We start from the raw sequence: 26,280 nt of genomic DNA, 5'->3' as shown, positions 1-26,280 counted from the left end.
AGGTCTAACCCATTTATGTAACTGCCTTTTAAAATGCTTTTGAGTTCTTTATATTTCCCTGTGCCTCACTGCTCTACTGGACGACTTTGACTGTGTGTCTGTGTGTAGTCAAGAGGTTAGCAAAGGAGGGGAAATTAAAACAATGTTGTACATTATATAGTTACCAGCCATTGAAAAACCTATTTTGTATGCAAGACAGCAATGTAGAGATATATGGACAGCCTTGGGCTAAGTACAGAAGATAATTACATTTGGAATTTTACTGAGTTAAGTCATTTATAGCTTCAAATAGTTGTAGAGAAAAATCAGCAAAAACACACTTAAACTTTTTTGTTGTTACTTTTCAAGATAACCATTTTTTAAAAAAATCCCTTTTATCGTCTTATCTTACAAATTAGCTTTTTTCTTTCATAGATATTCCTAAATTTTACTTTCAGTAACACTGCAGTCAAGACCGTCTTCCACTATTAGCTGAAGCGATATAAACTATTTTAATACAAGTTTTATAAAAATCAAACTACTAGTTGTAAAATAGAGTCTTGCAGAAATTGCTGTGAGAAATGGTTTGTTATTTTAACAAGTTTCCTGTGTATTAAAAAAAAAAAAATCTACAATCTTACTGGTGGACTGAGATATAAGATAATCTTTCACCAACGGGCAATAACAGTCATGCTGTAGGTAAACCTAGATTGGGTTGTAGTCTGAAAAACATTATAGGCTCTGTTGTATTAATTGAGATGAATGACTGGGTTATGTTAACACCCATTTATTCCATCTAAATAAATACAACAGCTCAGTCCTGTGGTCAACAGGAGTTTGTATCGCCTGGGGACAGTCAGATGAAGCCCTACATGAAGAGTTGAACAAGGTATAGGTGGTTTTTGATTGCTAGTGCTTTATAATCATGTGACACTATTGTGGTAGATTGATCGGTGTTACATAATACTAATCATAGTCAGGGCTTGAGTCGTGCTGAAATGCTCAAGACCACTGCTCTGACACTCTCTTTGGGAGCCGAAATGGTGTCCTTCCAGTACGGTCACTTACTGGAAGTGCATTCTGGCACTTCTTTTTTAGTTACAGGAGCACTGATCATAATGAGTGAATGATGAGCCGAGGTATGATAGTGTTGGAAAAGACCTCTTAGCTCAGAGTCCATTCTCTGAAAGGGCAGGATATAGTCCCTGATAGGATACATCTCCCATATTTAAATGATATTACGCTTGATCTTAGCTAAAAGTTCATTGTTCTGTGATAGACCCATAAGCAATAGATATGATGCATTAGGGTCTTGTGGATCAGGCATTTGCGCTTGCATCTTGAAAGTAGAGTGAAATGAATATCAGAAGAGAAACGACCCTTAGATTTTAGTGCAGCAAAGACAATATTCATGGGCATAGCCTAAATCTATTCCTCAAATAGTGAGTTGTATTACCATCAGTGATTGGATTAGAGAGAGAAGTACTAGTCGTTTATGCAAAACATATTGGGTCAAAGCTATAAAGAATAAGAGTATCAGTGGTTTGAGACTTAAAAGAAAATCCAGTCAGGAGGAGGGTGCTGTCATACGAGCTGCTACAGTGACTCTTTGCTCCAAATGATTCCCTTACACAGAGTAATTGGGGCATTCCTCCAGCAACTAGTTAATCTAGGTTTGGTCTATTCTGTAAAAAGCCTTGACGGAATAGAGGGCTGGCCCAGCAGTACCATTTGCAATGTAGTCACTTAGCCCACTAGAATTTGGACAATCCGACTAAGATCATGTTTTTTACATGGCTATCAAACGACTATGAAGCAGTAACAATACTCAGTCAGTACTGCCATGTATGGATTTGAGTTCTGTGACCTAGACAGGGAAGGCATGGTGTCCCGTTACCAAACCAGTTTACCCCATTGGTACTCAAAGTGCTAGATTTCAACTTTGCCAAGAAATGGGCTTGTAGAGTGACACAAAATGATGAGGGTTTGTGATCCTGGCGATGAGCCAAATTCTGCCCTGTCTTATATCCCATACTACCTTACTGGAGAGAGGGTAGAATTTGACCTAGTGTGTTGCAGTGGCTGTATCTAGGGGAGATGATGTCGCATAATCATATTGCAACTTCCTCATGCTTTTAATGGAAACTTATCCATATGATACCAAGGCGTGATGCCACCTTTGGTTTGTGGCTCTCTGAGATGCCATTTGATGCAGAATATCCTCAGAGTCCCTCTTGCACAGGTGGTGGGTATATCTACGTGATGTATCCCTTCTCTCCTTCACGCTCCAGATGTGGCTCCTGGTAGGGAGAGGAAGTATCACTGTATCCTCATGATAATACTGTTTCTTGTTTCTGAGGGGAGGGTGGGATCCAAATTAGCTGACCACGTGCTCAGCTCTTCTGACACTTGCCTCACACTCCTGTCATCATCAGTCTGCTTGCTCGCCCTGAAACAGCCTGAACAAGAGGAGCACTGTTCCATTTCTGCAAACCCTTGAGGAGCCAAATTTGTGCTGCAGATTAAGTAGTACCCTACCTTCTGGTGTCATCCACTGCCCCTTCATTGAAGCGTCTTGAGAATGTGAATTGTGATTTTGTACTTCTCTGACTGCATCCATTAAATGTCTTGACTATCTCATCAGGAATAGCTCTTTTAAATTATTTTTCTTAGAATTAATTTTGTAACTGAGCTTTAAGGCTAAGTATTATATTTGGTTTGAGTGTAATGGATCCAAATTTGATTTTCTCTCTCGATTTCTCTCTTACTATTGTTAATCTTATGTATAGTATTCTGTCAACATACACATACAGAGATATCCAGTGCAGCTTAAAGAAAGTGAGGGTTCTTGCTTTTTTGACTAATGTTCATGGAAACTAACATCAAGTCAGATTTGTATTTGGACAGAAATATCATGAATCTTTGGTCTCACAGTATCTCCATCACAAACATACTTGAAATACCACAAGCAACATAGTCTTCCGGTATTTTTACATGATTGAAACCGTGTTGACATGATCACCATTCATTAGGGGAACTGCAGAGAGAGAAATGAGTGGCTGGGAATGAAGGAAGAATAAGAGATTAAGGTATAAATACAAGCAAGCTACATGCCATTCTGTTTAGCTAGGCCTCAGTTGAAGTAGTGCATTCATTTTTGGGCACCAGATTAGATTAGAAGAGTTTGGAGGAGAGCAAGAAAAATGATGATAGGTTTGAAAAATAGCATATAAGAGGGAAACATGAAGATAACTGGCCATTGCCAATGCAGAGAAAAGGCTACTTTGGCCTGTTTTCAAGGATGTAAAGGGATGTTATAAAGAACACAGGAAACCATAATCCTTGCTAGTGACAGGGACATAACAATCTTGTATTGATTATTATAAACTGGTGACTGGCCTCCCTTCCCCTCATCTTCAGGGTGTCCAAAACGCTGCTGCTAAAGTTGTCTTCCTTTCCTGCTGATCTGGATGCATAGTTCCTCTGAGTCCCGTTCTCCCCAATCTCCCAATCCCCCCCAATGGTTTATTGTCTAAAATCCTTGTCCTTATTTTCAGGACCCTCTGTTTTCCCCTTTACTACCCCATCCTGTACACCTAGTCTTCCTCTTCATCTCCCATTTCCCATGCTCATGGCACTTTCTCCTGAGCTGGCCTCTATGTCTAGTACAGTGTCCCTATCGTTATCAGCAGTGTGTCCTCTTTCCACCCTCCCTCTCCTGAAGTGCCCACTGTCCTGTCTTTGCGTGTGTTTGTCTTCTGTTTTAACCACTTCACTGCCAGGGTGGTGTGTGGGTTTTTTTAATCTAGGTTTATAAGGTGCTGTATAAACTTACAGCACTATGTATGTGTTTGCAATAATAATTGGCAGGAGAAGCTTTAGATTAAGCAGCACTTGGGCACCACGGTGAGTGGCACCTTATAAAATTTAATAGAAATACTAGCTAGTACTTCAGAATTAGAAGATTAAGTGAGCAAGGGAACTTTGTGAAGCCACTGCCCTTGCAGATACTCAGCTAGATCGGACACTTACCTATTAGGGATGGTTTGGAGCTATTGAACTCAGGCCTTGTCTACACTGCCACTGTACAGCGCTGCAACTTTCTCACACCCCTGAGTGCTGCAAGTTTCAGTGCTGTAAAGTGGCAGTGTAGACAGTGCACCAGCGCTGGGAGCTATTCCCCTTGTGGGGGTGGGTTTTCTACAGCACTGGGCCTACACAGCCACGTTAAGGGCTTTAACGTTGCTAGTGAAGACATACCCTCAGTCTTGCCACAGTGCAGAGAAGTGCCAGATGATCCCCTGAAGTCTAAATGATTGCATAGCATTACAGAAAGGAACAATGCGAAGGATATAGGGGGAAAGAGTGAGTGTTGGGGCAGAGGAGGCAATATTTTGGGAGTTGACCTGTACCACTGGGTTCTGAGGGTCCTTCTCCCCACCTTCGTCTATCAGAGTAATCTGGTTTAGTGATGAAGTCGGGAGTGGATCTTACCCCATACACATTTGGAATATGCATTTACATGCACCTTCAGTCAAGAGGCAGATGTGTACAGCAGGGCATTTCAGATGACCTTTGCACAGTTTGACGGAGCTAATGTATTCATCTCCTGTCACAGGACATCATCAGGGAAGCAAACAATGCTTATAAGTAGCTTTGAAAAGTCAGAATAGGGCCCATTTAAGAGTAATGCTAATCAGTTTATTTTCTGTGCATAACAATTCTTTCCCAAAGAATGCTGTTAGTAATCAAGTGCATTTTCCTGCAAAAACCACTAATAGTCCCCATTTCCAGACCTTTGGAGCCCTAGTCAATGCCTCACTGATGAGAGCTTCCTCACATCAGTGGCCTAACAAGCCCTCATGACTTCTTTTGAATGATCTTACTGAATGGTGGGGTGGTACTAATGGAGTTATGGTCTTGTATCCTCCTGCTTCCTGACCTAATGGAAAGCAGTTTAAAGAAATTCTTGGGAGTTTTCACTTCCATTTGCTGCTTTGAAAGTGAGAGACTTCTATTTTTCATCATTTAAACTCCTGCCTAACTGGAGAAGCATTCAAATTCTCAGACTATGACAAAATATTAGTATGTGTCTGCCTGAAATGTCAAGAGGATCTTTAACAGAATTCATCCACCAAATACTGCATTAAAAGAATGCTAAGATAGTGACGGAGAACAATAAAAATAAGGACCTTTCCAGTTCAGAATGAAACATACTGTGCCGTGGGGACAATGGGATGCAGAAAGAAACTAGTTTGGGTTTTCCCCTTGTGCTGGGTGTTAGAAAACTGCCTATTCTTTGCTTTCACTGCCGTGACACACGCAGACAGTTTTCAGGTCTTGATAGTGATGAGAGTATTTATTTTATTTTGTTTCTAAAATAATGATCTTCTGCAATGTTTAGTCCATCGAGTGAAGATTAGTGTGCAGACTAAACTGCAAGCAACTCACATGCCCAGCTATTCAACAAATAAAATGATTGAGAATGGAAAACCGCACAGTCACCCTTTACTGAGACTAAAAGCATTTATTGGTTTGATTTGATTTGATATACATTTAATGTATATGATGGGTCAGACCCCCACTTCCTCTGAAAAGACCACAGGAAGACATCAGGGGAGGATTTTCCACTAGATCACTCCATCAGGAGAATGAGGTTGGTTCCCTTTCTCTCTTTGGAACATCCAGGGGATTTGGCCGCTAGATCTTGAGGGATCTGCTATAGACATAGGAGTCTCTTTGCATCTCCTTCCAGCCTTGTCGTTCTCCCTTTCCTTCATTGGCTTTCCCAGCGAGGGAGGACTTCTAGACAAAAGTTTTCTCCCGTCACAAGCCCTCAGATGTGGCAGGGTAATTGAACATAGGCCCAGGGTCTCTGGGATATTGAATTTCCATGTTAAGGCCTGACTGCTGGAAAGGGCGTCATTGGTTCTTTTTGCGGATACAGACTAACACGGCTGCTACTCTGAAATTGGTGAAGGTTGTTTTTCAATATGGGCTCTTGTCCGCTGTGACCTGAACTGAAACCTCAAGCCTCACCACTTAGGCTGGAGAACCTCCTTCAGAAGGTAACAGTGTTTGTCTACAACCTATCAACGGTCAGATTTGTACTGCTGACCCAGTGTTGTAAGATTCCATATATCAACGCCAATCCTCTGAGCTATCCAGTGCTTTTCAACCCCCCCCAAAAAAGGTGACATGAAAATCCCAGTGACTTTTGTGGTCTAAAAGCGCAAAACCAGACGGTTACATTGATTTTTCTCCCTTTAATTCCTCTTTGAAACCTTATATGCCAAGTTTCAAGCCACCAAGACATTTTGGCACAGTTAGAAATCCCTCCCCTTGGGCAGATTGACACTCCCTTACTGTAATGTAGTGAATGGGGATTTATGACTGAGTTTTCTTTTACATTCATTTAACCCAGTTTTACTACTCTAAACAGATGACTCTGATAAGGAGGGCAGGTTTATGAAACTTTCCCTGGAATGTGATTAGCTTTCTCCTCTTGGCACCAGGAATTTGGATTTTCTAGAGCAAAACTCAGCCTTGATAATAATGAATATGTGAGAAAACTCTCAATTTCATGGGCCTGATCTAAATGCCATTGAAGAAAATAGGAATCCGTTTATTGGGCATGTGTAGTAATTACAGCCCCTTTTACTTGTATTATTTCTATTCTTAGTGTCAGTATATGTTACCTTTTTTATTATGTATAGTTGGAAAAGAAACTTTTTACACATAGAGCTTTTGAGGTCCCCCAAAACAGCAAGCTTACAGTCTGATCATTGCATTCTAAATGTATTCACAAACCAGCTTGTATACAAAGGAAAAACTTAATCAAGGCAGTATCACGTGAGAGTCCAAGCAACCAAACTGTGACTTGCATGGAGATTTCAGTAGAAAATTTAAAGAAAACTGAGATGACTGAAGCATATCATTGGGGGGGGGGGGAAGGATTACACATGACGTGCAGAATAGAACTGTTTTCCCCAGTGCTCACAAATGGTGTCATAATTGAATCACAAAGAGCAAAAGAAGCATTCCTGAAGCATTATGTGCTCTGGATTTCTTTTGGTTTGAGCAGTATTCAGTTGATACTAAGGGACAGAACACTATTAAAATAGTTCCTAATATGGTTACACTTTCCTAGCCTGTTGGTTAAAGACATGTGCTAAGGGGATGCCATTTTAAATTTCTGCTCTGAGTTAATACTGCCCTTGCTCCAGTTTTTACCCCACCTTCCAGAAGCAGTATGGGCTGGTGGATACAATTCTGGACTGGGACTCAGGAGCCCTGCGTTCTTGTCCTAGCTCTGCCACTGGTCTGGTGGGTAACCTTGAGCAAGTCACGTCCCCTCCCTGTGCCTCAGCTTCCTCATCTGTAAAATGGGGCTATTGATACTGACCTCCTTGGCTAAGCACTTGGAGACCTTACTGATGAAATGTTCTCTATAAGAGCTATATATTATGTTATAAGAGAGTAGTAAGTCACTCTGATTTTAGGAAATGTTTGCTATTCTTTAAATAAGCACAGTGCTTTCTAAAGCTGCCTGTTCTAATTCTCTGAAGCTGCCTCATGTGGTTTCACCACTCCTGCCTCTTTGCTTGCTCTACGCACCACATGAGCAGTATGTGACATAAAAGCTATATTCTGTTTTTGTTTTTGTTTTTTTGCAGGGGGGGGAGAGAGTTATGTTAAAGCAAGAAAATATTTGAATGCGAGTGTTAGATGTATAATTTGCTTTTTGCTTTGCCTACTGAGCGTGAATAGGATTGGTTAATAAACATGATTCACTATTGTCTTTTAGCTGTCAGGGCTGCGGTGACCCCCTTGGTGCCAGCAGGTCTAGCGCTCCTCACTCAAGGGCTAATGCGTTTTGCTTTGGAACATAGTGACACCCAGCACCACGAGTTAGTTCGACTTCGGAAAAGACCATATAAAATTTCCAAACTACTAAGCAATAAAACTGTTTTGTCATGTCTGTGGTGCCAGCTGTTTAATCAGGAATAAGCAGAATTCTGGATTTTATTCATCGAAGTAACAGAGCATTTTTTTCTTCAGCTTGCAAAAGACAAAGAGCGCCTGCAAGCTATGATGACACACCTGCATGTGAAGTCAACTGAACCAAAAGCCACCCCTCAGCCTGTAAGTACTGTTCTGTGCAGAAACAGAACAAAGCCTCACAACAACCTCTTTTCCTGTTTCCCACCTCAGAGCATAATACAAAGTGTGGCCTACTTTAAAAGACTGTCAAAATGAAGAGACAAAAATTGCATCGCTACTTGGTCGGCTTCGAATATTCACAGCCACATAAACCCAATTTTCCCACAATCTTTTTTCTTCAAGGGGTTTAAAACTAGTCTTAACTTTAAATGTCACTTTGGACCTTTTACTACCCTTATGTATATGCATGTAAATCCCCTCTAGGTAAGTTGAATTTGCATGTGACCAAAAGGAGCATTTGGACCAGAGTGGTTTTAGTGCTCAAGGTAAAATTCTATTATAGTTAGGATATTTCTTTCACTTTTTAGTGTGATCCTATCCTAGGCTCAGATAGTGTAGACTCTAGTTGCATGTACGTTTTGATGATAATAAACAACAAAAGCAGTATCACCCAGTGTCAGTTGTTAAAGTACTTACAGTCCATGAAAACCCTATTTATCCAACTTGCTCTCAGAAATAGCTTGTGAAAGGGATAAACTTTACAGGCTGCACTTTATAAAATGTTTGGTCTTACAAGTAAAGATAGTCCAATAGTCAAAGCCAACTGGTGGTACCTATAAAAGGCAAATCTAGCACCTTGTTCCCTGAAGCGAATTGCACTTCAGTTGTTGTTTTTTCATATCAGCATAATGCTAAAAAATTTTCCTCATAACTTCACATGATTATTCAAAATGGAGAGAGTGCTTTGCTTCTTGATTTTAAGATTTGTAAGATTTAAAGGTACACTGACTTTATTTGATTTTGCTTTGAGTCATTGTGTGAAAATTAATTGAGCGTTGACAATCTATAGTTAGTACTAGCAATTTTAATCAATATGCAATGATGCAGCGTAATGGCCAAGTATTGGTTTATCTGTTTTGACTGATTTTATTTTTCTATAAATAAAGCAAACACACACCCATATACGTTTATGATTTATGGTGATAGAAATAAAAAGGAGTCAGACTATTAACCCAGCAAATATGGTAGCCTGCCAAAATGCAGTTGGTAGACAAAATTAATGTCTGAAACAGAACACATTACAGAGATAAAGAACATAAAATCATTAAACACTTTGCACATCCATTTTTACTAGAGAAGAATTTCTCAGTTTCCATGTAGTTGGAAATAAATGGCTGCAGAAGTGGATAGAGAGGTACTAGAAAGAAAATTGCAGAATATTCAACAGCATAGGAACAGGAGTCCAACACAATTTCAGCAATGCCTTTTGGAGGAAGTTTGATGGTGGTGAATATAAGCCCTTCCAGAGATTCCAAAAATTGTTTAATCCAATGGATCAGGGTGATCACAAAAGGAAACTACTTAAAGTACCTGGAAAAACTCTTCCTATTCTTCAGATTGCATTAGTCTGAATTCGCATGCTTTACTAGGTTGTGGACTAGAGACTATAGACCCAGCAGAACACGGAGAAGGGGGTTTGGTTTCTATCCATCCTACTGGATTAAAAATTAAGAGTGGAATAATCTGTGGGGGTCTCAAAGCATTCTGTTGAGAGACTTTTTGTAGCAGCGGTGCCCCTCAGAAGGAAGGATTAAAAACTAAAGGGAAGTAATCGCAAGAAGACAAGTGCTGTTCAGCTACTGATCAGCGCTCAATATCAACAGGCAGTAAGCTTTCATTTGTGTTGTAGGCTACAAAGGTACCAGTTGGTGTCGCCATGCAGATTAGTATTAAGCAGCCAATAAACAGGGAAAAGCAGCAGAAAAAAAAAAACGAACGGGGAAAAATGGGCTGTCTTGATTAGTATTAAAAAATGTTTTACATTCTGGAAAATTATAGCTTTGATGGGGACCTCCCACTAAATTTATTTTTAACTGCTCTGTTGAAAATTCTGTACCACTAGTCAACATTATCTCTCCGTTGCTCAGCACAGTGTTTCTTTATTAAAAGAAATAGGCATGAATATTTTTGACTGAAAAATTAATAGCTTTTGAATTCATACACAGCAGGTTTTCTTTTGCAAAGAAGTCCAATATCGCTGCACAGCACTTCTATAACCATTTATTTAGAGTCCAAGTCAAACCTTTGACAGCTAGAGCAGTGTTACAAGCCAACATAAAGAACTCCAAGATGTAAACCAACAATAGGCAGTCTGTGTGAGGTTTGCCATTGTCAAATACATAGATTGTTTGGATTAGTTTATGTAAATGTACTGTTGTATTACCCTTTGAAAAAAAAATCACATTTGTGTATGAAAAGTGGTTTCGTTCACAGGCAGCATTATAAATTCCTTATCCTTTAACTTACATGTTAGAAGTAAAAATTGGTGCCTGACAGGCCTATATTGTGTGACACTCTGTTGTTGGATTGAAACTGTCTTCTTTTCATTTATTGAAATATAGAAAAATTTATTATAGATACCATCTGATAAATCAGAAATTATTAAAATATGTATAGGTGAAGCATTTGAAAATTAATTATAAGATGTAGAAGTATAGTGTTTTGCATAAATTGTGATTTTCTTGTGGGAAAAAAAATACACAGGCATCACATAGACTGTGCTAGACCCCAGTCCTTTTAACTCAGTGGGGTAGGACTTTGGTAAAAAAGATCTGATGACCATTACTGCAGTGCAAAGTATTTTTTACATTCTGTAATTAATTTTATTCCCCCACCATAACTAATGCAAGGTGTATGTTAGGATTAATATATTTTTGGTACATCTGTGATTTTTAAAGGAGTCGCTACCGATCCAAATATAGCAATAAACTGGGATTTAAAATTACAGCTTTTTAATGACTGCCTGGAGAGCTTATGGGAAATATTTTTTTTCTATTTAAAAGCTCTTAATGCTTATTTTTAAATAGTTCTTAACTAGATGGCAAAACGAAGAGTGAACCATTATACTGTGTGGCTCTTAAAATCAAATGGCCAGTGTGAAACACAAATGGCAGCCAAAAAGCAATGATGTCATCTTGCCCTGTTTAGCTATATCCCATCAATTAGTACAGTATTTTTGGACTGTTCAGACCATAGTCCAACTCTGTGCATTCAACCCAACCCTGTTAAACAGCGACTTGTCAGGTCTAGTCATGTTAAGGAATGTGTGTCAGTCTTTAGATTGCTTTAGCACCTTGGAATAATTGATATCTTGGAAAAGACAGTGGAATGATCATGTTTTGTTCTGTTTTTAGCTATAGCAAATCACTAAGGTCCTAATTCAGCAAAGCACTTCAGTCATATTAAAGTCAATGGGACTTAAGCATGTGCTTAAATCGTGACCCAAATTGGAGGCAGACAGTTGTACATGAAGCACTTCCCTCTGGAGCAGCCTTCGTTGGGTGTGCTATCCACTTCTAGAAATACACGAAATTCTGGGCCCTACTGCTGGGAGGACTTATGAGCAGAGAGCTAGAGTTGGAGGCAAAGAGCGGGCAGGGAGACACAGAGCCATTGTAATAGTAATAATGAATACACTGGTTTAAAGGTGTCTAATTGTGATTTATAACTGAGATGCCCAAGTGTGTAACATTTAAAAAAAAAATGAAGTACCTCATAGTTTACTGCGTAAAGAATATAACTCCCATAGCTGAGATTTGAATACTCCAAAATGAATTCAGTTGACCTTGGGGAATATGCTGTGATGCATTGTATAGAGGTGGAGATTTTTTCAGTGTTTCAAAAAACAACTACCACAACAACTCCTAAGAATTTTTTATTTTCGTTTTGCTGTTATGGTCACCATTTTCATTCATGTCGGAGGTCAGCATAATAGAATAAATCAGAAGCTTGATCTGCTTTGGAGTATTAACTAAACATAAAAGAACTACTACCTAGACAAGAGGGAAAAAAAGGGCGTTCTTTTTATTCTGGCTAACAAGACGTTCTATATACTAGGCAGTTCATCCATCTTTATGAAATTGACATACAATTTTTAAAGAAACGGTTGGCATTTTAAATGAAATGCACTGTTAGATATTGCTTTTTAATAATATTTTCTTTTACTCTAACCATAGCAGTTGCAATTGTTTTTAAATACTGTTTTTAGCAACTGTGAAAACAAAGTATTGCAATAAAATAGCCTTTTAACTGTTTAGGTAATGACTGAGCATTTTAGCTGCTGTAGCTGTACTTATAGTTTAAAAAATAATGATATGCAGCAATAAAAAGAGATTCTCAAGTACAACACACAAAAGCTGTTTTTATATAGTGTTTTTCATTAAGTCCCACTCCTCAACTTGGGTTTCCTTAGTATCCCTGCCAATAACAACACCTGCTAAGCGATTGTTGCTTGCCAGATCCTACATCTAATACAGTAATCTGTCCAGGCTGAAATCGTACAGGAAGACACCGAATTTAACAAAGCTTTGTGCTTTGCACCCCCACTTCCCTCCACCTTCAGCAGTCTCTGCACCAGGGTGATTAAAGTTCAGAAACTCTGTGCAGTTATTTCATCAATTTCAGCTATGATCAGAGTGGCAGCACCAATAGCAGAAAAATCAATGCCCTAAAGCAGTAGGTACGCCCCAATGTGACGCTTAATTTTTTTTTCTTTTAAAATGTTTCAGATTCTCTATTTGCAGCCACTGTTGTTATGTAATCTGTTTACCTGGAGAGAAATCAAAAGGTCTTAATGGAAGAGCCACTTAATAGAAATCTATTTTTATGGGCTGAAGGAGGGGGTTACCTCTCTGGCTTGTATGGGAGAAAAAAAACTATTTCTTGAAAGTAAAGATTCATAATAATAAAAGGCCAGGCAGCATACTGGACACTGACCCAACGATGGCATTTATGATGGTTAGATTAGAGAGGTGTGAGCTACCTGTGTTGTAAAATCCTTCAGTAGTGGAATTTGCAAAACTACAGGCCTTTAAAACAGATATTTCAAAAATAGAAACTCCAGGGAGAAATACTCACTTATTACAAACATTATTACTGAATGGCTTAACCCTTTGGAGGGTAGGGAGTGTGTTCGATGTGCTTGGACAGCGCCTAGAATGTTACGTGCCCAATTGTAAATGCAAAGAACAATACTCATTAAAAAAGCCAGTTTGGTCACTATCATTCAGTACCCTACAGCAAAAATGATACCTCATCAAAAAATGGCAGTATGTGGGAATCTTGTCGTATCCAATCTTGGCGTGAACAACTTTTTGTAATCAGAGCAATTTGTTTTTAAATAGAAAGCGCACACAGAGAAATTCTGTAGAGTTTCCATCAGGAAAAGAAATCCTCCCAGTACAATCCCTTCCTGATCTTTGCCCTGCATAATCATCTTTAGCAGCCAGAAGCACCGAGCTTAGACACTTCTTCATTCCTAATTGATGATGATATTAAGATTTAATAATTTACAATTAATATTAATATTTTAAGATTACAACAAAATCAACACCATTCATAATTTGTTATTTTGCTCTAATTCACAATTAATTTTTAAGTCTACATTTTATAGAGAACAATGAAAGCCGCATGTTGAGCATTAAAAATGTAGATGGTGGCGCATATTCTTCCCTTTGCCTCATTACAGAGTTTTGTCACCATAACCAGTAAGACCCAGGCCCCTCCAAAAGCAAGAGAGAGTATCATCAAACAAAACTTAAAGTAAAACTTCTCTAGCAATTGACAAGGTCGGCGTTTCATTAACTTGTTGGTTCAGTCATACAAATGGCAGTCCGAGGTGAAACACACTATGCTCACAGTGTTCCAGCTTTTTGTTCTTTCTTTCCTCACAGACTGCAGTCATGTTTAATTTGGAAACTGGGCTCCTTTGGCAAATTAGCAATTAGAACAATTTTGTGGGAATATGTATATGTGTCATTAGTTTTCCTGCAAATTAATAGCAAGAGCAGAGGTCAGGCAGAAATTTTCCACTTGACTGCAACTCCTCTGTTGAGATTTGGCACTTTGTTTTGGAACAGCCACAGCTGCTCAAAGCCACAGTCTTCCTTTAGGAACTGTCTTTTAATTAGTTTACCTCATAGCCATTATTACAAATATTACTGCCTCCCCTCCTTGAAATAAAATTACTGTTTCTACAAAATATTCCAGTGACATCTTGCACCACTGCACATTGATGGTGGGGTCATTCGAATGCAGTGTTTAATCATTAGATCACCTCCATAAGCATCTCCTAATTAGAGTCCTTACAATACAATTTTATCTGGTAATTAGCTGAGATTGGCTGCTTCCTCTGTAGCTTATTAGTGGCAGCCCAGCAGTGGGTGTGAATCACAGTGTCATTTGTCAACCCCCTTAAAGCCCCTCTCTTTGCTCTTCCTCTCTTTCTGTATTTATTTCTAGTCGCTACCTATGCTGGAAGCCTAAAGAAATTACACTCAATTCAGATTCTTTAAGCAGAGAACATTGACCTTTGCAGATTCTTTCTTTGCCGTTTTCTAGTAGAAACAGATTAAATGTTAAGTTTTTAAACAGTTAAAAAGAATCTAATTCTTTTGAAATGGAGTAGTTTGGGCAGTAATGATGAAACAGTATCAGTGATCTTTCCAACAGAAGAGAATGTCTCCTGAGCTTGTGCTGTGGAGGGGCACTTAAACTTGATGCAGATTTGCTTGCAGTTATTGGACTGTTAAAATGTCCATTTAGAAACTGAGATTAAATACAGCAGATTGTATTTCATGGTGAGACCTGTCAGTTGTACTATTATGGTCATTATTACTCCTTTTATTATGTGTAATAGATGGATAATAAGGGGATATCGCTATATGTGTACCCCGATCCAGTGTACTTAAATCTAAACAGGCCACAAAATGACTTGGTTTCAGTTTCACACTATATTGTATAAGTAATATTTAAAAACATGAACCACACCCATTTAAATACTAACACAGCAGGTATACTTTGAGCTGCATTTATTTGTTCACTTCATTGCATGATTCTTCAGGAACTCAGGACATATATTTTATTGCCTTTTCTAGTCTCCTCCTCTCACCCCCACCCCTACCCCCCCAGTAGGATCATATAATCCTAAATTTCCTTGAAGTGTTAAATATTTTCCATTCTGAGAAGAGACTTTCTAGCTTGTAAGCACCTGCATGAAGAGAGGTGTGTTTGCAGATTTGCTTCTCCAACGCTCATTTCTTTGGATCAGTACTTTAACTGACAGTATACGCAGTCCCATCTACAGAACACTGTGTTATCCTGTGGAGGTTAACATTTCCTTGAGCGTTTTGTATTTCACATTCAAAACAGAGAAGCAGGAACAGTTTATGTATTGTTCACTTGCACCCTTCTTGTGGGTTATTGGCGTATTGTGTTGCTATCCGTTCTATAACATTAGAAATCTTTTTTCCCCTCCAAGTTTGTTTTGGACAAATTCTGTTGTTTATTTTTTTTAATCAGAGAGCAATTATTGGTAGCTACTAATGTTTGAAACATGCTAATGTGAGTGCTCTTATCTGGTTACTTTCATGTCACGAACAATAATAATGAATCCTATGGATGTTTTGGGGCATGTCTTTATAAGAACATAAGAACAGCCCTACCGGGTCAGACCAAAGGTCCATCTAGCCCAATATCCTGTCTTCTGACAGCAGCCAATGCCAGGCGCATGCCTCAGCTTCATTTGGCAGTGTTTAATGTCAGGCAAAAAATATTAATTGCAAATAAACAGAGTGAAATCCTGGCCCCTTTGAAATAAATGGGATTTTGCCATTGATTTCACTGGCACCAGCATTTCACCCAGAATATTGTTCACAATCAGGGCCGGCTCCAGGCACCAGCTTAACAAGCAGGTACTTGGGGCGGCCAAGGGAGAGGGGCGGCACCTGCGGCAATTTGGGGACGGCAGGTCCCTTACTCCCTCTAGGAGCGAAGGACCTGCCGCCGAACTGCCGGTCGCAGTTGTGATCGCGGCTTTTTTTTTTTTTTTTTTTTTGCTTGGGGCGTCAGAAATACTGGAGCCGGCCCTGTTCACAATAATGGCAAGTAATGTGGAAGTACTGAAAGGAGCCCTTTTCTCAGGCCCCCTTTTTGATGGAGCAGTTTGGGATCTTATTGTTTATTTAAAGTACTTCACCAAGAATGGCCCATTGCAATGAAGCATCTTGTTTCGAATGGTGCCCAAAGAAAGGGTCCATGATACACATGCACACTGATGAAATAAATAGAAGTGCATGTTAAAACCAGTTACGTATGGCTGTCCGTTCTTGGGGAAGTCACATTTTAAAGCCTGCTTGTGGCTAGCTGTCATTTTATTACATGCTTGTAAGTTTCTGCAGGTAGCACAATTGCATTCCACACCAAGGAGAGAAAAGAACAGTGTCATTTTTTGCTGGGCTTAATGACTGCAGTATTTCATGCAGTGTGATTAATTAAATTATTCTGGAGTTAACCTATTCTGGGATTTGCGTTTAAAATGGATGAACGGAAAAAGCCCAAATGCTGTACTGATCTTCCATTTCTTCCTAATGCATTCCTAACAAAGCATTGTCTTTATTTAAAACCTGATGTCTTTGAGGAAATATCCAAAAACAGATCAGTTGCAGAATATTAACATGTAAATAAGAGATGTGTAGGTTTTAAATTGCAAAACAGTGGAACGAAAATAAAATATTAAAATGAATATATACAATGAGGTGTTGTTTGAAAATTGGGGATTTTTGTCCTAAATCTTCAAAGCCTGAGAGCAAGCACTTTTGTTTACTGGGTTGCAATTTTTTTTTTAATATATCATGTAGACAATTATACATTCATCCTCGTGTTGTGGCTTTTAAAGGAGGTGTTACAGCTAAACAAGTATTTAAGATACATTCTCTGCATTTAGTGGTCACAAACACTATTAAAGCTGGAAAAGATTTTCATAATTCTTAATTTGCAAGAAATACAATTTCTAATAAAGTTTTTCTCACCCTCTTTTCTCTCCTCCTCAACAGCTGAATCTGGTATCAAGTGTCACACTGTCAAAGACGGCCTCTGAGGCTTCTCCACAGAGCTTACCTCATACTCCGACCACCCCAACTACACCCATCACTCCTGTCATCCAGGGACCTTCTGTCATCACTACCACCAGCATGCACAACGTTGAACCAATCAGGAGGCGGTGCCCTAATAAATACAATGTGGCCATTTCTTCAGGTAAATGACTGTCGAAGGCAAAGGCCATTATTTGTTTTCTCTTGGAAATTGCAAAGGAAGCTTTGATTCTGATATTAACAGAACAATTACTCTTATTTAGCAGATCTTGCTCAGAACCAAGAATTTTATAAGAACGCAGAGGTTAGACCACCATTCACGTATGCATCTTTAATTAGGCAGGTAAGTTGTTCTCGAAAACCACATTTTGCTCCAAAATTGTCCCTATACATCCACCCTATAGATTAAATAGATTTAGAACCCTTTAATATGCAGGCATGCTCAAACCTTTCCTATAAGGGTTTTGAGAACTGCAATATATAACATAATTGCTTTTGATTAAGTATTACAATACGATGTGATTATTAGGAAATTCATTTCACACAACAGTGAAAATGAGCCTGTTTAAAGATGGCAAGTCAATTATCACAAGCTACAGTAATCTCTGATCCCTAGAATTAATCTGAGCTCTAAATAATTACTGAGCTTTAATCAGCTAGTGAAATGTTTTGCATTTCTCTTTGATTCTGCTTTATGAATGACTAATAAATTAATATTTCTGTAAGGAAACAGAAATAAAAACTCAAAACAATTAGATAATTCCATTCTGAATCTTGCCATTGAACTGTTAAATACAGCCATTAATCTTAAAACACATTGTGAAACCCTCCTTTGAATTTTTGCTCCAAATCTCATTTTTTTTAATCCGTTAAGGTAAAAGTGTAGGTGCGTTTGCTGGGAGTTTTGTCATAAATCATCATGCATTTTATTTGCTTCACAAGGCTATCCTCGAATCTCCAGAAAAGCAACTAACACTAAATGAAATCTACAACTGGTTCACACGAATGTTTGCTTACTTCAGACGCAATGCAGCGACATGGAAGGTAAGGTTTGCACCATGTATGCCTCTTGCCTTTGATATTTGACATGTACAGAATAGACATTGCTGATGACATAACAAATTGTAATGGCATATGGACATTAAAATGTAGATCGGCTGTTTTGACACACACAGGGTGTCTTATCTGCAGGAACAATTTGATATTTGGCAGAAAAATTCTTCTGCCTTTGAAAACCACTAATTGAATCCCCATTATTGGCTTTTATGTCCTGTGATTGTGCCACCAGTTGATCTGTGTGATTTCTCCTAGTAGTGAAAGTCTAGCTTTTCATCTGGAACATGTAGGAAAAAAAGGGTGACGATATCGTGTCAGTACAGGAAATACAGTTTGTCTTGTTAGTTACACAGCTCTTCATTTTTCTAGCTGTGTGACCACAACAACCATCTTTTCCAAGGATGTATAGACAAGTTATTTCTCAGTCAATTGGTACCTGACTAATTTAACATTCCAACTTGTTATAACCTTCACTGGTTTATGATGACACCAAATAGAAGTTAATTTGGCATAATGCTAAAGAAGCAAACCAAGAAAAAAACATTTAATCTAACAGACACAAGAAACTATAAAAATTTGATGCCTTACATTCTTACAGTAGGGTTCTGTTGTTCAGTTAGATTTTTTTTATATATTTTCCATTTTCACAGCTACCCCTTTCCCTTGTGTGAGCTGTTATCATAGCAACTTATCCACAGTAGCCTCTAGAGGTGGTGTGATAACTACTGAATGAATCAAATAACAGGATCTTACACTGAAGTAAAAATTATATCTCGGTGCTTGTAGTCTCTGTTGGTCCAGGTAACCCAGTAGTTCTTGAACAAATTGCCTCCACACCAGCAGATCTGATAAATGTCCCCTATACCTGCTGTTTTCTTTCATTTCTTCTCCCTTTGCCTTTCTTATTCTAAAACTCAGGACAGTTCCTTCAAAGGATGGAGTTAGAGAGGTCTTCTGCTTCAATGGTTCATTGGAAAGTTTATTGTATTTCACTTGTGTGCTTTTGCTCCTCAGTGTTCCATTGCCTTTCATTCAAATGCCTTGGGGCAAATTTGTAAATTTCAGTACCACCTCTCAGACCTCAGTCATCTGTACCTAGGAAACGCTCTGAGATTGGTGCTTTGATTTCTGCACCTTAGTTGAATAAGTTGAACAGTGTTTCATCTGCAGCTTCCTAAGTATTAAAAAAGAAAATGAATTTTCCTGAATTAAAGTTCCTTTCAAGGACATTTTGACAGTGTTACTGTAGAAAAACAGTTTGGTTTCAGAACACTTTCAGCAGTGTACACTTCTTTAAAGATTACAGAACCAATGTGTTCCCGATTTTAAAATGAAGTATACACGTTTGTATATATACATATGTACAGTGGAACCTTCTTAGAGTCAACCTGTTCTAGACATGAAAACACTTCTTTAAATCTGAGTTCTACTATCCAGAGCCTGCTTTTTCAAAGCTCTAGTTTTCAGTTTTCTGTTAGTCCTTTGAGCAAGATTCTTCTTCACACAGATACCTCGAACACCCCCCATCTTCTGTGGCTGTGGCAGCCCTATAAAAGATATGTTTGTCTCCTGCTGCTTGAGTGACTCCAGTGGAACTTTTCCATAGCTGCAGGAGAAAGGGCTCTAGCAAGAATTCTCTTTGATTCTTGCCTGCAGCTCTGGGGGCAGCCACCTGGCTAGACATCTCATTAGTAAATGTGGCCACTTTTTGGAACTGGTTTTGTGCATTATGTAAGATCCGCTCTAGAAGCTCACAAAAGTCACGGGCAGTGAGAGTCATGCTTGCAGCTCATGCAGCATACTGGAAAGAGGTGCCTATGGCAGAGGAGGCAGAGAGATGTCTTACTGGAGAGTCCCACAGCTACAAAGGAGAAAAGGTGCATCCCAGGGAGACGTTTAGCCTTGTGAGCGCACCAGGGACCCCCGACACTGTGTAGGTGTTAAGTGCGTGCTCTTACAAAACAACAGTAGGTTCCATCACTACTGGCAAAATGGATGTCCACTTGAAGTAATTTGGGGCCTTCATGCTGATGGCTGCTCAGATTAATGCCAGCCTTCAATGACCGCAGGTGGCTGAAAACACAGCCCAGGATTGGTTTGACGTGAAAGCTGCTCGGGTTCTTCACAGGCCCAAGGGTCTGACTGAAGAATCAGAATAAATCTGAATTTGGGCTTTTGTGCTTCAGGCCCATCTTCAGTAAATGCTCAAATATCACTCTGGCCACAGTGTAGGATAAGGCTCTGGAGTGGGTAGGTACACCTGAGATCTTTTTTTTTTTTTTTTAAAGAAGGAAAAAAGAACTTATAAATGAAACACTTCACCAAATGTGGCACAGCAGTGCCTGAGCAGTTATTAAAATAACAAACCCTTTCATTTAGTACATTCAACCATGTTCAGGGTAATTTTTTCTGGAAAAGTGGCTTGCATACAAATATTTTTTAACGAGGTAAATATATAATCTTACAATAATAGTGCTTAATTTTTCTGTTAAGCAGAGCGCTAGAAGAACATTCTGAACTGGTTCTGACAGGTCAGAGGCAATGTCTGTTTGCTTGGTTGTTTTTTGGAGTAGTAATCTGCTGCAACTGAATTGCAGCCAAGAGGCAGAAGATGCAGGTGTGGCTTTGAAATAAATGTTGGGGGTATTGTTCAGATAAAACTGTTATCTAGCAAGAATCCAGGAGCAGGAAAACCAAAAACAATGATCCTCTATAAACTCACTAAGCAGGTGGTCAGATATAAACATGGAAAGTTAAGGCATCTTTCCCCAAATACCTTACAAATATTTGATTTATCTGTGTAAGTATATTCAGTCAAAGCCTGATCCAGTCCTCCTAAAAGTCAATGGCAGGACTCCCATTGGCTTCACTAGAGCAGGATCAGATCGTAAATGATTTATCCAGCATTAGGCATATTTAAAGAAGAATGCAGATAATTCTGTTCAATTGTTTATACAGAGACTGTTTACAAACTCAAAGCATCCATTTTTCTGAATTTTTCTGTCTGCGTTTGATCAATTGCCTCATGAGGCTACAGTATTGCTTTTCACTGTGTGGAATATTTGTAACCATTTGCAAAACTGATCCAAAATCTATCATCATTATTTTATATTCTGTTACAAACTTGAAAATGTTCCCATTTGCACTGGAAACTTCGTTTGGGTTACACAGATTTAAACCCCTGTCCTGTGTCAGGTTCCCCTAGCAGGCCACTCTGCAAATCAGGAGGACTTTGTTAGCTGATCCCAGTGCAGGAGCAGGGGTGCAGATGTAGTCAGCCCGGTTTCTATTGAAATGCATGAGAAAAATGTCCATTTTCACGTGTTTTCAATGTCGAAAAGAGCCATTGTGCCCAACGTTTCACACATTATGAAATGGGGAGGGTGCAACATGTCAGACCCCAAACAAATATTGTGACTTTCTCAGAGATTCAGCAGCATCCCCTGTCTTGTCCAGAGGAAAAAGTCACTCAACACTGATTTCCCCACCAGCTCGCAAACAGATCAGCCTGGTGACAAAGTAGAGAAGCTTAAGAAGTATATGGACTTAGAACTGCAGAAATGTGACATGCCCCCTAAGCACGGGATCGAGTACGTAAGGCCATATTCACATTGTGCTGACCTGTTAAGAAGAGAGTCCATATGCTGAATCGTTGCTATTATGAGTGGATAGGTTATGGGGAGATGCTAACTACACAGAGAAACTGCCTAGCAAAAGTAACAAAAGGCTCCCAGCCCTCCCCTCACAGATGCACACACACTGCCTCTTAATTTACATGACAAATGCACTCTGCATAACCTTTGTTTGCGCAGTGATTTAGACATTCCTGATTAGAACTCCTTTCATCATCCAGACCTGATGTTCGTAAACAATGTGTTTAGTCTCCTGGTTGCCTAGATTCATGCCTATGTGTTTGGCATTGCGCCTGCTAACAAGTCAACCAGATTGACTAGATCAGTGATGCCAAGGCTGATGTATGTAGTTTGTTCGCCTGCATGTTTCCAGCAAATGGCCCGCTCCCCTTCTTCTGGTCACTGATCCTCTTTCAGTGGCAATGCAGAGGCACTAGAGAACAGGCTTCATTACAAATCTGCGTGGCTTTACCGCTGTGTAGTTGCTCACAAAACTGGGGGTGGCACACACTTGCTAACTAACAAGGTATTCAGTGCCTTTTCAGGTAGAGCAACGACATAAAAGACCCAATTGATTTTGTTTGTGTGAGAAGCGTCTTACTGTGTCAGGCTTAGGCCAAAGTCAGAGGATGTAAGGGATCTGCTGATTCCATCCTGCAGAAGCACTGGATTACATCCAACAGAATTGGGTCTGACCATCAGAAACCTTAGCTTGGGAATGCCCAATAAAGGAGCCTAGGAACCATAAGAAAAAAAACATGTGTCTCTACATGTGGGGAGATTATCACTTTGTTTTGAGAGCCCTCCTCATGCATGTACTTGGCAGAAGCTCAGTTCAATCAGTACAGTAGCCTGCCAGAAATGAGAGCCAACTTCCATATATGAGCATGCAGTGGAAGACATGACTTGGTGCACTGTGGTGTTCACTAGGGTGCTATTTGGTGTGAAAAGAGGTTCAGCACCTGATTCACATTAGTCCAGCTGTGGGAAACCACAGAAACCCCAGCTCCAATGCCTCTTTGCCAAATTGAGCCCTCTGTAATTACGTGAAATTCTTTCTCTGGTCTTTTTAAACTGTTTTCTTTTTCCAGGAGTGGATAAGTTTCCATTACAAACTGTGTACTTGTTTTGAAAGTATCTTAGAAATGTTACTCTAACTGTATATGAAATATGCTGTTACCTGATGTGTGTACATAAAATGATGGAGGTTCTCATTCCCACCGTGAATAATTGACAAAATAACTTGAATTCCTAATCTCGGGTTTGAGATTTTATTTTTATCTTTGCAAAATAAGATCTTAAACGTGTAAAGACCTGGTGTGTTGGGGGAAGGAGGGTGAGGGTTGGGTGCGGGGAACGGAGTTATCTTTGCAAATAAGGACTGTCGAGCTGACTATGCTGCTGTTCTTGGACAATGATGAGTATTTTCTCATAGAAAGTTTTTGAATGTTTTCTCTTTTATACTTGCTGCAGAATGCAGTGCGTCATAATCTTAGTCTTCACAAGTGTTTTGTGCGAGTAGAAAACGTTAAAGGGGCAGTATGGACAGTGGATGAACTAGAGTTCCAAAAACGAAGGCCACAAAAGATCAGTGGGTATGTCCACCATGTTTGAACTTCTTAGCCTAGCTTGGATCATGCTTACAGTTTAACGTAGAGGCTTTTGGCTGCTAGATGGTGTTAGACCAACACAGGTGGTTTCACATTGTTTCAGTTAAGGGAAACAAAGAAAAGCATCTCATCACTACTGTTTGTATGCCCACCAGTACCCTTGCCCCTGCTTGCTTGGTGTTTGTTGCATCACATGCTAGTAGCTTTTAGGTGGCAATGCATATTAACCCTCACAAACCATTTGCTTATGCTTATTGCATTTTATTTTCTTTTTCCTTTTCCCTGTATTTGATGTCTGTTCTGTCCCCGATCCCGTGTCCCTTTGTTTCCACTTCATCTCCTTTGCTGCTGCTCTTGTCCCAGGGTGCCATTCGCACCAACCTCTCCCTGCATAAGTGCTTTATCAGAGTAGAGGATGAGTTTGGGTCCTTTTGGACTGTTGATGATGAAGAGTTTAAACGTGGCCGTCATATTCAACGAGGCCGTCCTCGAAAATTCTGCCCCGATGAAAACTTTGGCGAGCTTGTTGCACAGTAAGAGCTTTTACTTGCTTTTATTTTTTTTTTCTGCTGTTGCTTTGCTTTGCATGATCTACCCATCTCATGTAGACTTGCATTTCATGAAACCGTGACCTCACCTTTGCTGCAAAAGAAACTAAATGTTGTGGGTTTATATATGTGTTGCGCTTGTTCCTGCCCTAATAATGCAAATGCCTAGGATAATGCTTCTTTGACATGTGTTGTAATTTTGTTTATAATGCAATGTAGACTAAAAGGTACTGCTCCTAGAGCAGATATACTGTACAGTTGATTATCAAGAAGGTTTTTAGGCAAACTAGATTTGGATTATTTTCTGTTAGATTCAGTTATATGCTTTGCTTCACAATTCTTTTAGCCCAGAAATACAAGTCGATATTCCTCAAATAAATAACTGAAATGCCCCCGAAGTATTTTGACAATGATTACTACAGTTGGACCTGTAGTAAAGATTACAAACAACAAACCACCCTCTTTCTAAAATGATCACTTTAAAATATCCCGAAGGTTCCCAAGGCAATTTTGTTTCCCCCTTAGTTGAAGACCACCTGTCCAGGGCAACTGATTTTTGCTGGTCTCAAGGATGGTCAGTGTAAGACAGTTATCATTGTGTTCTGTTTCAAAACAGAAACAAAATTGTATTGTGGATGATGTACATTTTTGGAGTTGTCTGCCCTGGACCTTCCCTGGCTAGTACTTTCAGCAAGATTTTTCAAAAGTGATTTTGGGTGTGGGGGTTTTGGGTGTCCAGCCGAGACGGGGTGAGTTCTCAGCACGATCTTTAAATCAGGCCCCTTTTACAAACCTTGGCTACCAAGGTACTGTGGTATTCTAAAGTAATGGTTCAAAGAACCACAGTGGGATACTTTTTTATGCTCCCCTGACTCCGAGTGGCATCTTTCATGTTCCCTACCACTTGGTTCTAGTGCCACAATATCTGCCGTTCCATCTCCCCTCCATCACCCACAACAAAAATGCTTTGGGCTATTGGATAGCCAAGCACTCTACTGTGCTGTCGGAGATTTGTCCAGCAGGAAACAATACAACTCTGAAAGCAAGAATTCTGAAGTTCCTACTTATCAAAATTCTACTATGCAGCTATGGATGCCAGTGATGTCAGCTACTACATAAGTCAGCCAGTGTACGAGTTAAGAGTCCATAATGCTTTTAATGGTGATCTCCTTATTATGGACCTTTTATGTAGTAACTTACTTTTGGATAGGAAGAACTTTGGAAAAATTCTGTTGGATTTCTGTAGAAAACAAATGCTAATATATAATATTTCAACAGGGCATTAGAACACGAGATGCTGTAGCTGTTAGAGATTTAAATAATGGTCTTCCATATTTAATAAAGGCAAATGCAAATATGGTAGCCATACAACTAAAACATAAAAGTTTTTAAAAAAACAGAAGAGAACTTTTATAGCAAACAACACAGTTTGTAGTTTTCTGGTGTGGGAGGAAACATAACATGATGGAAACGCACTAAGATGAGTAGTTTGCACTTAACTCTACTTTTTATGTTTTTCTTATGCAGTAACCCTTCTCTTATTAAAAACATACAGACCAGCCACACCTACTGCACACCTCTCAATGCTGCTTTACAGGTAAGATTAATGGCTGTAGCAAATATGCAACAGAGGCATGTGTCTTCCCCACTCATTTCAAAATATATTAGCCTTGCTCTAATTAGATATTAAATTTTAATTCCGTTAAACTTTTTTCTTAAGTGCATAAAGCATCATAGTCCCTGGAGGCAAACACATATCAGGCTGCTTCAGCATTAGCTAGATGCTTAGCATTTTGAATATTGTGGCAAAAAAATTAAAAGTTCACTTATTAATATTTATCAGCAGTATCATAATTTCCATCCTCTTATTTCAGAATTTCACTTGAGGCAAAAATACCACAAGTGTAATTACTCTAGCACAGCTATTAATGTGCTGAATGATAGGATACTGTATCACATGACCTTCTATTGTTCATGGCTTTAAAGGGAAAGCAGATCATTTCTTCCCCCTCCCCACCTTCTTTTAAGGACTATTTTTTCATATTTTTCTGTTGTTGTTAAATAACAAACATGTAGTTCACTTTGTAAAGAAGAAGAGAGATGTCAGAAATGATAAAGAATATTTAGATATTTCACAATACTGGACTGATGTGCAATATATATGTATATAAATATATGTTCACAATATAAATTTGTGTCTGTATCTGAAACATCTTTTGTGTTTTATACAAAAGAAATACATGTTTTCCTCATTTTTTCTCTATGCAAATTTCTAATAAAATTATTGGTGTCCGGTTCAAATGTCCCCGGTGAAGTCAGTATTCACTATAAGAACCACTGACATAAGTGACAAGCATTTTGG

The 26,280-nt window shown here is 39.1% G+C and overlaps 1 protein-coding gene across 20 annotated transcripts in view; it reads left to right on the top strand.

The window, feature by feature from the left end:
- The window catches only part of FOXP1 (forkhead box P1), a 518,592-nt gene that overhangs the window by 477,111 nt on the left and 15,201 nt on the right, over positions 1-26,280 (top strand). For 17 of the 20 annotated variants that reach the window (XM_034777590.1, XM_034777582.1, XM_034777575.1 and 14 more), the window contains 6 exons: positions 8,041-8,124; positions 17,034-17,235; positions 17,336-17,415; positions 18,015-18,116; positions 23,234-23,355; positions 25,446-25,515. In XM_034777590.1, the coding sequence (XP_034633481.1) occupies positions 8,041-8,124; positions 17,034-17,235; positions 17,336-17,415; positions 18,015-18,116; positions 23,234-23,355; positions 25,446-25,515 (660 nt within the window). The remainder of the gene's footprint in view (positions 1-8,040; positions 8,125-17,033; positions 17,236-17,335; positions 17,416-18,014; positions 18,117-23,233; positions 23,356-25,445; positions 25,516-26,280) is intronic. The other 3 variants (XM_034777591.1, XM_034777585.1, XM_034777583.1) reach the window with 1 other exon arrangement.

The sequence above is a fragment of the Trachemys scripta genome, chromosome 7, assembly GCF_013100865.1.
Source record: "Trachemys scripta elegans isolate TJP31775 chromosome 7, CAS_Tse_1.0, whole genome shotgun sequence".
In the NCBI taxonomy this organism is placed as follows: domain Eukaryota; kingdom Metazoa; phylum Chordata; order Testudines; family Emydidae; genus Trachemys; species Trachemys scripta.
The sequence above is the reverse complement of the archived record's forward strand: the minus strand, read 5'-3'. Positions and strand labels throughout refer to the sequence as shown.